At 42.2% G+C, this 12440-nt stretch overlaps 1 protein-coding gene across 1 annotated transcript; it reads left to right on the top strand.

The window, feature by feature from the left end:
• The first annotated feature begins 647 nt into the window (after positions 1–647).
• On the top strand, positions 648–12344 carry LOC311245626 (zinc-binding protein A33-like). Its single transcript, XM_084335536.1, has 6 exons — positions 648–1177; positions 9958–10053; positions 10482–10712; positions 10819–10841; positions 11002–11120; positions 11223–12344. Exons 1-6 carry the CDS (start codon positions 782–784, stop codon positions 11762–11764), a joined length of 1407 nt encoding a protein of 468 aa, XP_084191662.1. The 5' UTR covers positions 648–781; the 3' UTR covers positions 11765–12344.
• The last annotated feature ends 96 nt before the right edge of the window (positions 12345–12440 follow it).

The following is a 12440-nucleotide window of genomic DNA, read 5'->3' on the forward strand; positions in this document are numbered from 1 at the left end:
ATTTCTATATAAAAAAAAAAAAAAAACATGTTGAAACATAATCCTTAAGGAAAAGGATAAATTGACTGTAGGCTTAATGCATTAATCTTTATCCGTGCATCTGAGTCAAGTTTAACCTTAAGTATAAAATAAATGTTATCTTGGAAAATGAAATTGTGAAACCAAGCTTGAGGGATCAATTCACTTTGGATTTTATTCAAAATTCACCTATACTGGAAAACCTTTAGCGTGACATGGTTGTATTAACCAACTCATTTGACAAGTCATAAGGAAGTAAAAAGCGGTTCATGATTTAAAATTTGAATTGGAAGTGAATTGATCAAAACCCTGCAAATACTGTGTACTTGCTGTACATGCATATTTCTATGGATTGGTAAAATAAATAATTGTATTCAATATAACATGTTATTCAAGTAATTTTTGTTTACATTACAACATGGTAGTATATACAGTAATGTGTTGGTACTATGATGGTAGGTACTACTATCGAAGCAATACTTCCTACTGTCATGTGTGCTCAACCGGTTCAACTAGTCTGCCGACATTTACTGTAAACCGTGGTCTTGAGAGAGAAGTGACAGGATTTACTGTACACAGGTCACAACGCGTAAACCGTGGTCTTGAGAGAGAAGTGACGGGATTTACTGTACACAGGTAACAACGCGTAAACCGTGGTCTTGAGAGAGAAGTGACGGGATTTACTGTACACAGGTAACAACGCGTAAACCGTGGTCTTGAGAGAGAAGTGACGGGAACACCTGGGAGTCTGGGACCTGATCCGATGGCAGCCAACACTTCACTGTCCGAGGAGGACCTGCGCTGTCCCATATGCTGTAACGTTTATAACCTCCCGGTCCGCTTGAAATGTGGCCATAACTCGTGCAAAGTTTGTTTAGAGAAACTCTGGAAACGTGGGGGATCTCGAGCGTGTCCCGTGTGTCACACACGGTCCACCTCTGAGAAGCCCCCGATTGATCTGGCACTAAAGATAGCCGCGGACTGTTTCCGAGAGCAAAGGATGTGCGAGGAGAGAGAAGAACAATGCTTTCTACACAACGAGAAATTTAAGCTTTTTTGTCGGGACGACGAGATGCCAATCTGTATCGTCTGTCAAACGTCAAGGCAGCATAAAACTCATGACTGTTGTCCGATTGAGGAGGCAGCTTTGGAGAAGAGGGTAAGACATGTCTCTCTCTCTCTCTCTCTCTCTCTCTCTCTCTCTGAGGAATAAGATTGAAACGTGTGATGTCATTGGGTATCAAGTCTGGAGCTGCTTCATTGACAATGAATGAGTCTTGATTTGGTGGACCCACAGAATTTTTTTTTTTTCAGGCGGCTGAGTGGTTTGATTGATTGATTTAAAACTAGGAGGGGGACACTGTACAACTGTACAAGCAAAACTGTACATTGGAATATTGACAAGAGCATACTTGGTAATTTACTGTACATTGGAGGGGGTTGTGTTAGGACATTTACAGGGGCCAGTTTCAAATTGCAGTCTCCCGTAGGTGTTTTTTGAGAGTGTTTTTGAAAGTGGGTAGTGATTCACATTCCTTTACAGCTTTGGGTAGGGCGTTCCACATTGATGTGGCATAATTGCGAAACGTGTTTAGTCCTTTGTTTGAGCCGAATCTGGGTTTAACATGATTTGTGGAGCTCCCTCTGGTGTTGTGATCGTGGTATTCACTGACCTTTGGGAAGTATTTTGACATGTACATGGGTACCTTGGTCGTGTAGTGTATCTTGTAGACCAGGCCCATTGCAAGTTGCTGTACTCTGTCGTCTACTCTAAGCCATCCTAGGTTGTCAAAGTGGGCAGGGGTGAGGTGGGTTCTAGGAGTAAGGTCAAGCAGTAGTCTGACCAGTTTGTTTTGAGATGTTTGTAATTTTGTTTTTAGCGCCTTTGAGGTGCTTTGATACCATCATCGTAGGGCTGACCTTCGAAGCTTTTTTTGGCAATCGAAGCTTCGGGGCCGAGCTTCGATTTTAATTCGAAGCTTCGAAAAAAATTTATTAATTTTTTTTTTTAATAATTATAATTATTTTTTTTTTTTATCTTATGTTGTGGGACTTGTACAGCACTTTGGTAAACTTAGTTGTTTTTAAATGTGCTCTATAAATAAAGTGGATTGGATTAATTAATTAAGTAGCCCCTTTCGTGACTGTGACGCAGCCAACAAGGTTTCACGCGGCTGTGTGATTTAATTCAAGGTGGATCGCTGTTGTTGTTTGAACAACTTCAGATTTCATGGGAACTACCAATCCCCCAAATCAATAATGTTTAAGATGAATGAAGTAAGATTTTGATTATTTGAAATATGGCCTGTGTAGACTAAACTATGCACAGAATTATGTCAGTCTACAAGGTCCGGATTCTACATGGTCCGGCAATGTAGATCTTGTAGACTCCACTAGACCAATTATCAGTGAATGTTCATGCATTTTTAAGAAGGGCTTAACCCGCATGCTATAACCCCTTTATTGGAGATCTTGGACTTGTCAGAGGTCAATGGTCAATGGTAGTCTGAGTTGACTCACATACACGTGTGGGTTGGGTGATTAGCTGGCTGAGGCCGTGCAGATCACAAAACCTAATGAAGGTTTGAAGACGGTGCATCTTTTTGTTGCATATCCGTGTTCCAATCCCCAATACGAATATTTTCTGCATCCTCAGCTCCAGCTAAGCACGCATCCAACACATCATAAAAGCCATTTTGGTCTGGCGGTCTGTAAATTGTGCCGACTAGAACAGATTTAGCCCTTTCAAATTGAATTTATACAAATACAGTTTCAATAGCCTCATGATCTAGGTCCGTACGGTTGATGAATTTTGTGTCTTTATGAATATACATACAGACACCACCTCCATGCCTGTTCCTGTCATTACGGCCTATTGAATAGTTCTCCAATTCTATTTCCGGGTCTGTTATTGATGAATCCAGTTTAGTTTCAGAGAAACATAGAATGTTTACCTGGCGCAGTGGGCAAGGCGCTCGCCACTAACGCAGGAGATGCTGGTATCGAGCCCAGCTCTAGGCGTTGCTACCGGATTGGCAGTGTTAGAGGGTGGGAAAGCCGGTGGGTGGGGATTGGACGTTGTGGACAGCGACTCCTACAGGTCGGTTGGGTGACGCCTGTACAGCAGAAACAGAAAGTATCGGGGGCAGCGTGAGCCTCCCACGCGTTACTCCTCGCTACTGAGAGTTCGAGCTGTTGCGGTGAAAAGATGCGACAGGCTGCCTCCTCGTGTACCGGAGGGGACACGTGATGCAAGGCTTCTATCCTCACTACAGCCGACCAGTGGGAGGCATAGTCTAGCAACGTTCAAGACAGGGGAGGGAAGAATTGGAAATACGAAATTGGGATGGGAGAAAAATAGAAAATAAGGAGAAAAAGTGGATACAAAAAAAATTATTTTTTTTTTCTTTATAGAGAAATTAGAAAATATAGAGAAAGCTTTATTCTTAGTGTTTTCATTTCTGAAACCGAAAACAAATGTGGCCCGCCACGTCATTTTATGTGGCCCTATAGACCACTGCACTTCCGCGTTACATTGAAATTACGGAGGAGATTCAGAGTCAGACAACTTTATTGACAAGGGGCAATTCATATTTGTAGCTTCACACGTAACAAGTAACAAAAACAACAAACAAAACAAAACATCTCAATGACAGCACGGCAAAAACAACATTCCATGTAATACACAATCCAGTCAAAGTAAAAACAGACAACTAAGTGTAAAAGGCTACTTAAAAATGACTACTGTCTGTGTTTAAAAGTCTGATAGCCGAGGGGACAAAAGATTTGGCGTAACGGTTGGTCCTACTTGGTGGAACGTCATAACGGCGGCCAGAAGGCAACAGTGAAAACCGCTGAGACAGAGCGTGGAGAGGTTGATTAGTGATGCTCGTCCCCTTCTTGACCACCTGGTCCGTCCAGAGAGAACATAGGTCTCTCTGTTTTACTCCAATTATTTTGGAGCACACTTTCACAATGTACTGTAGGCTGTTCCTATCTTTAATATACAGGCCACTGAACCAGCAGATAAAAGAAAAAGTTAGGAGGCTTTCAATAAAATAACTATAAAAAGTGCTCAGGATCTTCGCACTAACATTAAAAGAGTTCAGCTTTCTCAGCAGGTAGATCCTCTGCTGACCTTTTTTGACAATGGACTCTGTATTTAAGTTGAACTTCAGTTTCCAATCAAACACAGTTCCCAGGTATTTGTATGATTCAACAATCTGGACGTCCTCATCGTGAATTACACTAGCTACACTGGCTTGATGATCAGGGTTGTGTCTGAAGTCAATTATCATGTCCTTAGTCTTAGAGACATTGTGGTCCAAGTAATTCTCATCACACCATTTCACAAAGTCGTGAAGTACAGGTCCATGATCAGTTTCGGAGCGCTGCAGTAGGGATACAAGGACAGTGTCATCTGAAAAGATAACCAGATGTCTTTGGTCATGAAGCGATCTGCAGCTGTCCGTGTACATAATAAATAAAAGGGGAGACAAAACGCAACCTTGGGGGGAGCCAGTGTTGGAAATCGACATGTTGGACATCTGCCCATTGACAAAGACCTGCTGGACCCTCTCAGTGAGGACATTTAAAATCAGCATGAGAAGCTGGTGTGGGAGACTAAAATAAGAGTCAAGCCTCTCAATTAAAATAGCGAGGGGAGCAAATTAATGAATGTGGATGAGAGCCTTGATGTAAGTGGTTGCAGCTACGGCTGTGGGGGTGCTAGAGACATGATCGAATAGACTTTTATGCGCCTGAATCTCCTGAACACGACGCGACCCATTCCAAATCGATCGGAACTTAATCGGCAGAGATAAAGTCCCTTTTTCAGCACCTACTCCCCATACGCATGCGCAGATTGCCAACGTATTCTGACGGAACGCGACACGGCGCGAAACCGGGTTAGAATGTTCCATCAGTTCCATCCATCCACCTGGAGACTCAATGAGGTAATTGTAGATGTCGCCATAAGACGCGTCTGGCCATTGAGTGGGATCATTTTTCCATTATCCTGTTCGCTGAAAGGACACTGGCCGAGTAGGGTATATCTTGCACTGGCCACCAAAGCAGGCACAAGCTCCCCCCTCTGATGGAACGTCTTAACCCGGTTTCGCGCTGCGTGCCGTCAGAATACGTTGGCAATCTGCGCATGCGTATGGGAGTAGGTGCTGAAAAAGGGACTTTATCTCGGCCGATTAAGTTCCGATCGATTTGGAATGGGTCGCGCCGTGTTCAGGAGACTCAGGCGCATAAAAGTCAATTTGATCATGTCTCTAGCACCCCCACAGCTGTAGCTGCAACCACTTACTGTACATCAAGGCTCTCATCTACATTCATTAATTTGCTCCCCCCGCTATCTCCTCCGTGATTTCAGAATCCCGGAAGTGTTGCGGTGGTCTATAGGCGTGAGAGCTTGCTGGTTTGGCTGGTCCGCTGCCATTCATTCAGACGTGCGAGTCGAAACAGAACTTGTTGGTCTTCTTCTGCCCCTTTTGGCTACAAGGTGGTCAATCATTTTTGGCATCAGCGGTGACTGCCTGGTCACAACCGAACGGCTTGTCAAATGACACTCACTGGATATTTCGTCTTGTATCTTGAGACCCGAAACCACTGCACTTCCAGTAACATTGAGCTCATGGAGAGAGTGGGGGGAGGAAATGAATGAATGTGGATGAGAGCCTTGACATTAAGTGGTTGTAGCTATACAGCTGTGGGGGTGCTGGAGACATAATCCAATATACTTTTATACACATGAGTCTCCTGAACACGGTGACCAATCCCAAGACGATCTGCACTTTCTCAACCGAGCTATAGTCACATTTTCGCACCTACTCTCAAACTAGTTTTGAGCGAGCGTGATTAGGGAGGTGTAGTCTGACATAATTTTATCATTGGGAAAATATATTATCGGCTATTGTAATAATTCTGCCTCATGAACATTGGAAAGCTTAATTTCCATAAAAAAAAAAGAATGAGTTTCCTTCTATCACTAACATTATTGTTTAAGAACCCGTTAAGCTGTAGCCCTATTTTCAGAAATTTCGCCTAAAGGTACATGCCTAAGTAAATGGAAGATTGCTCGACTTCTACAAGGTCAATTTGCATGTTCTTGGTATCTAGGAACATCTAGGGACCTGGGGGTATGTATTCCCAGTGTCAGAAATATTGTGTCTGTTACTAGCCTTGAGTAAATTGTAATGAAAAAAAGGAGAATATAAATTATGCTGTTTTTTTGCATCTGTGCCGGTGAATAACACCATGTTACAATTGTAACAAAGAGATTTCGCTCCATGAGCTCATTCACCACCTTATTGAGATAAAGTGTACAAAATCTAAGCAAATTAATAAAGGGAAGATGATTAAATAGAAGGATTTGTAGATACAGTAATAAATGATAATCGATTTTAATTATAAATTCATATTTGACCTTGAACTTGACCTTATTGGATAGGGAAAAGGCTCATCTTTCCAATGACAGGGTTAAATCTGGATTTAGTCATTTCCTCACGGTTTTACGATAAAAGAGATATAATTAGCATTTTCCGACACTTTGACTGCTGTTGATAGGGTTATGGTCTTTACTCTTGGCTAATTTTTTTTATAAAAAATAAAATAAACCTTAACATCCAAGGGCCCACATGTGGGCCCTCATGAGGACGATTCGCGATGCGCCACTTTGCCGACCTCTAGCGGCTCGGGTGTGCATTTCTTTTAATACAATATATAGATATAATTAAAGCCCTATTTGTTGCCTGTCAATTGCCCTTTCAGGTGACAAAATCCGTTCAGCGGTTCTCGAGTTACATGCCGATATGTGAGGCGTGCGCCAAAGTACACATTACCACCCCCGACCTCCGGGGGCTCTAGCTCCGTCAATCATTTGGCGATCTTGAATATTTTTGGACAGGGTTGTAGCAAATGAGTGTGGCTTTCCAATGATACCCCATGATATGATAATTGGGGATCTAATACGGTCTCTATTGATCGATTTATGATAAAGAAAAGCAGGGTCCCCCAATTGGGGGACCTTACGGCTTAACAGGCATTTTTGGTTGAAATTAAATTATACGCAATTATTTTACGATTAATTGCGAATTGTTTCATGTTGAGCTATAGATTGTGGATGAATACACACAGAAAGGTACACCATGCCAATGTTCATGCTTTATTTGTTTTAAACTACCGTAATTCCTCTAATAGTAACCGGTATTCAATTAAAAACCGGGTCTCTATTAATGACCGGGTGCGCTGTTGAGCTAAGCAATTATAAGCCGGCCTCCTAATACAAGCCGGGTTTCATGTATATTAGAGGAATTACGGTATTTCCCTCAACGGATTTACCATAGGCAATATATTTTGTTATTGTTGTTATATGCTGGCCTGGCTGTGCAGTAAATACCATATGGTGTTAATGTTTACCAAGAGAGTAAGCCTACCTCAGAATTGTATAAAACGAAGTTATTATTATTATTATTATTATACCAGTATTGTGATTGCACTATTTTAATTTATTTTACTTTTTTTGACCACCTGTAATTGCACTGTTTACTACCGTATTTCATACAGTACTTTGTTTCAATAAATGAACCCAGTACATTTTACTGGGTTCAAACTGACACAAAATGTTGATTTATTCATTATGATCCGTTTGAAAATTAGAAATATAGGCCTCTCTCTTATACATGCCTCCTCCTAATACAAGCCTGGTATCCGCTACAGTTGAAACAAATACAAGCCGGGGTTACTATTAGAGGAATTACGGGTAGATGATTTAGAAATGTGTCCATTGGAAATACATAGCCATTTCAAGCGAGGTGGACCGGCCGGAAACAACAATGACGTAACCACTACACCTCTCTATTGGCAATGAATGTTCATTTCTCTACAATAAGCCGTCTCAAAACAAATTTGTTTCTGATCATTTGGCAGTACATCGCAGTGGTGGCTGCTGACCAAATTTCTTGGTGAAGCACAAAATTATTACATTATATTATATATTAAATTATATTTTTTAAACATCCCCAACGCTGCAACACCCCCATTCCTCCCAGGTGTCAGGCTCCTCATTCGCTTCCATTCATTTTGGGGACCATGTTTAAATATCATACTTCTTCTTTCCCAGCAACATCTATGCTATGTGTTTGTATGTTTTGCAGATGTGTTTGTCAACAACCTCAGTGTGGGGGGGATGGGGTGGGAATGAGGGAGGGGAAGGGGAAATGAGAGGGGAAAAAAAGAAAAAAGATGGAAAATGTACAATATCTACAACTGTAAATGTTCAATATTTTTTTTCCTGTAATAAAGAAATTAAAAAAAAGATTTAAAAAAATATCATACTTCTGAAGTATAAACAAACTACTGCTGTGACGATTTCAATAAAACAGACCATTCTGAGTCAATGGTACAGCAAAACTGTACATTGGAATATCTAACATGTATTTACCACCTTCCTCTGCACGAGGCCACAGATGGGTTTTATGTAACACAAGGACAATGAATGAATGAATGAATGAATGAAAACTTTATTTAACAGATTGCAGAATGGGTACAATACAGTACGGCTCAATACACATAATTGTTAAGGGGATGCAGACCAGAGAAAGACTTTCGTCTTGTTTTAATCAGGGTCCCCCATTTTCAATTCATACCTAAGAGAGGAGAGGAGAGGGAGAGGGAGAGGAGGAGTGTTGGGGACACAAGATCCCAATGCATTGTCCCGTGGGATTATGCCCCCCCCCCTCCCCGCAGCGATATTAATATTTGATTAGAAACGCAAGCAAGGCTTGCCGCGGGCGACTCATGTGGTCCTTGGGGGCTACCTGGTGCCCGCGGGAACCGTGTTGGTGTATTACACACGCAAGGCCACAGCGGGCCAATGAATTCATAATCACTGTAAAATATATATATATATATTTTAAATCCACTCAATACCACACAACAGCCAAAGCAGTGACCGATCTCATCTTCCATTGAATATTGCACCTTCTCCATCGTGATAAGTCCGACTCGAGTCGAGACACGTTCTTTTATCCCATGGAAAGTGTAAACTTCCGGTATTTTGAGCTCATGGGAGGTTCGGGGGGGAAGGCAGCGCATTCATTTGATTCCTCACGCTCTCATCCCCCCGCCCCCCTCCTCCTCATGAGCTCCATGTAACGCGGAAGTGCAGTGGTCTATGCCATGTCGCGCAGCTCCTCTCTGATTGAGTCTCAGACCGTTGAGGGCTGTCAATCATTCAACCCGCGTTCGTGAGTAGCGTGCGCAAAGTTGCACGGGCGGGGCTTAGATGACTCAAATTGCCTATTTTGATTGAATAGAATAAAAAGATCAACCCGTGCAGGGACAGTTGCACTTGAGTGATTGACAGCTTGCATTACTGCAGTTATGTGAGCACTGCAGGCCTGATCAGAGAGCTCAGAGAGCTTGACCATTTTTGAAAAAAAATAATAATAATAATAATAATAATTAAAAGAAAAAAAAAATATATATATATATGTAAATTACTAATAATTATGAGTGAATTTGTGTTTCACGTGTCATCATGGAATAACCTCCACTGGTACATCGAACCGGCCTCACAACTTTTATTGTGACCAGCCTAAGGCACACCTGTGCAATAATCATGTTGTCTAATCAGCATCTTGGTATGCCACACCTGTCAGGTGGATGTATTATCTCGGCAAAGAAGTGCTCACTAACACAGATTTAAGTTTGTGAACTAATTCTGAGAGAAATAGGCCTTTTGTATACATAGTCTTAGATAAGATCTTTGATTTCAACTCTGGAACAAAAACGAAATGTTATATATTTTTGTTCAGTGTATAAAACATGTTAGATAAGGTTACATGAGATCCATGAAAAGGCAACACATACACACAATAATGGCGAGGTGCAATATTAAACACTTTCATACATCGTCACTCAATATTTCAGATAGAAATCTCAGATGAGCTAAGGTCCTTGCAGAAACAGATGAAAATACTGACCAGGACAAAAGAGCAATGGGCGGAAACCAAAAACTATGTAAAGGTAAAAATAAATCACAACTATTCATTACACTGCATGCATATATTGAAAATGTATATTTATATATTAAAAGGAACACACCAACATCATTCGAAATGCACTTACCGTCTTCTCCAGAGTCAGACAAGAAGATAGATACCAATTTCCCCTCTGTGCGTTCAGTAGACTTCTATCTGGCTGCAAGCTATAGCCTAGCTTAGCACAAATTAATGGAAGCCGATACGGACCACTAGCCTAGTTTAAAACTATGGGAGAGGTGTTTTTGGCCAACAGCTAGGCTAGCTGGTTCATATCCGCTTCCATTCATTGGTGCTAAGCTAGGCTAGCTTGCAGCCGATAGCTTTTTCTTGTCCGACTCTGGAGAAGACGGCAAGTGCATTTCCCATAACGTTAGCGTGTTCCTTTAATGTATGCTCACGCCTCAATCACAGACCCAAGCTGATGAAAATGAAAAGGTGATGAAGGAGGAGTTCAAGAGGTTACACCAGTTCCTATGGGAGGAGGAGAGGGTCAGGGTGACAGAGCTTCGACAGGAAGAAAAACAGCGGACCCAGCTGATGAGTGTCAAGCTGGAGCTCATTGAGGAGAAGATCAAAACCCTCTCCTCCATCATCAGTGACATGGAAAGCTCCATCAGCAGAGGCGATGAGACACTCTTACAGGTTTGCCAAGAACCATTATTCACACGCAGACATTTGAAGTTATATATAAAACTGCCATATGTTTGTTCTATTTATTGCCGACATTAATCTAACTGCTTCTCCACAGGAATACAAGCGGATCAAAAACAGGTATGTGTGTAACCAATTTACCTATCTCAAACCCCTCGTGTTTCTCCTGAGGAAAGTGATAGTTGCGATTGGAGGATCAAGGAACGGGAATGAGGCGTTCATAGCCTACTTGGAGAAAGAAAAACCTACCTATTCATGATTTCAACATGATCCATTCCAGGTCCACGTGTGACTTCAACGAGCCAGAGTACATCAGAGACATTCTGATAGACTCCGCCCACCATCTGGGATTGCTCAATTTCAGAATCTGGAGGAAGATGGTTGAACTTGTTCAGTGTGGTGAGTTTAGTACAAATACTAAACACGATTGGTCTACAGTCACCAGTTCACTATATATAGACATTTTCAACCCACTGAACTTACTGTAACTTGTGCTTGCAGTTCCCTTCACTCTGGACCCAAACACGGCCCAATCCAACTTGATCCTCTCCGATGAACTGACCAGCGTGCAGTACGGCAGTAGACGGCTTCTCCCCGATAACGCAGAGCGCTGCAACAGCCGGATCTGCGTGCTGGGGGCCACCGGGTTCGTCTCCGGGAAGCACAGGTGGGTCGTTGAGGTGGGACACGGCAGGGACTGGTACGTCGGTGTGGCGCGGGAGTCCATCAAGAGGAAGACTACAATCTTCCTCAACCCGGCAGAGGGCTTCTGGGTAATAGGCTTGTGTAACGGGGACACCTACTGGGCCCAGACCTCCCCTCGCACCAAGCTAGCGGTGAAGAGGAAGCCCCAGAGGATCACAGTGGAGCTGGACTATGAGAAGGGGAAGGTGGCGTTCATCAACACCGTCGACTCAACACCAATACATACGTTCAAAGACAGGTTCACAGAGAGGATGTTCCCCTACTTTGCCCCTGGTATGAACCACTGCCCACTGGCCATTTGTCCACTGACGATATCTATAAAGGTACAAGAGAGTTAAACTGGCAAGTAGTCCAATAGTTGGGTGAGGCTATTGGTTCCTCTGTGTTTGTTAACTTAAGAGGAACTACACCCAATTTAAGAAATCATACAAATGATTCCTATGGTCTAAGACAGTCCAAAGATAGGACAAACTCTCTCCCTAATCCAATAACTAGAGTGCTAAAACCGGATGACATCACATTGTGATGTCATCCAGTATAAAGTCTTAAGCTGCTCCAGACAGTGAATTGGGTAAGATGGTAAAGGTTATACTGAGAGCACCCAGGGGGATGTTGTGTGTATATACAGATACATTTTCTGTTTCAGGAAAACACTACCATAGAATAAAGCTAGTTTCAGTATAGACATTTAAACAAAGATTATGTGGGTCTCCCATTCATAGTCAGTGGAGCAGCTCCAGACATTATACCTGATGACATCACAGGTTTGATTCTTATTTCTCTGGTTTCTGGCTTTGGGAGATAATAGCTCATGTTCACAAATAATTATTTAACTTTCCTAGGCCATGGAAATAACACATCCAAATTCTTAATTCAGGTGATATTCCCCTTTTAAAAGGCCATCAAATTTACACAGATAGAAAAATAGTTCAAAAAAGAAGCGAGTGAAGGTTTCTAGGTTGCATCGTAATTATTCCATGTTGTATTCAGTAACGACCTACAGCATATTATGAC

This window comes from Notolepis coatsorum, assembly GCF_963971535.1.
Source record: "Notolepis coatsorum genome assembly, chromosome: 18".
Lineage (NCBI taxonomy): Eukaryota > Metazoa > Chordata > Actinopteri > Aulopiformes > Paralepididae > Notolepis > Notolepis coatsorum.

Bases quoted from the DNA above. Each gene is read 5' to 3' on its own strand.
- LOC311245626 (XM_084335536.1), top strand. From the start codon at position 782: ATGGCAGCCAACACTTCACTGTCCGAGGAGGACCTGCGCTGTCCCATA. The intron at 1,178-9,957 runs GTAAGACATGTC...TCAATATTTCAG, and splicing joins AGGCAGCTTTGGAGAAGAGG to ATAGAAATCTCAGATGAGCT. The intron at 10,842-11,001 runs GTATGTGTGTAA...GATCCATTCCAG, and splicing joins TACAAGCGGATCAAAAACAG to GTCCACGTGTGACTTCAACG.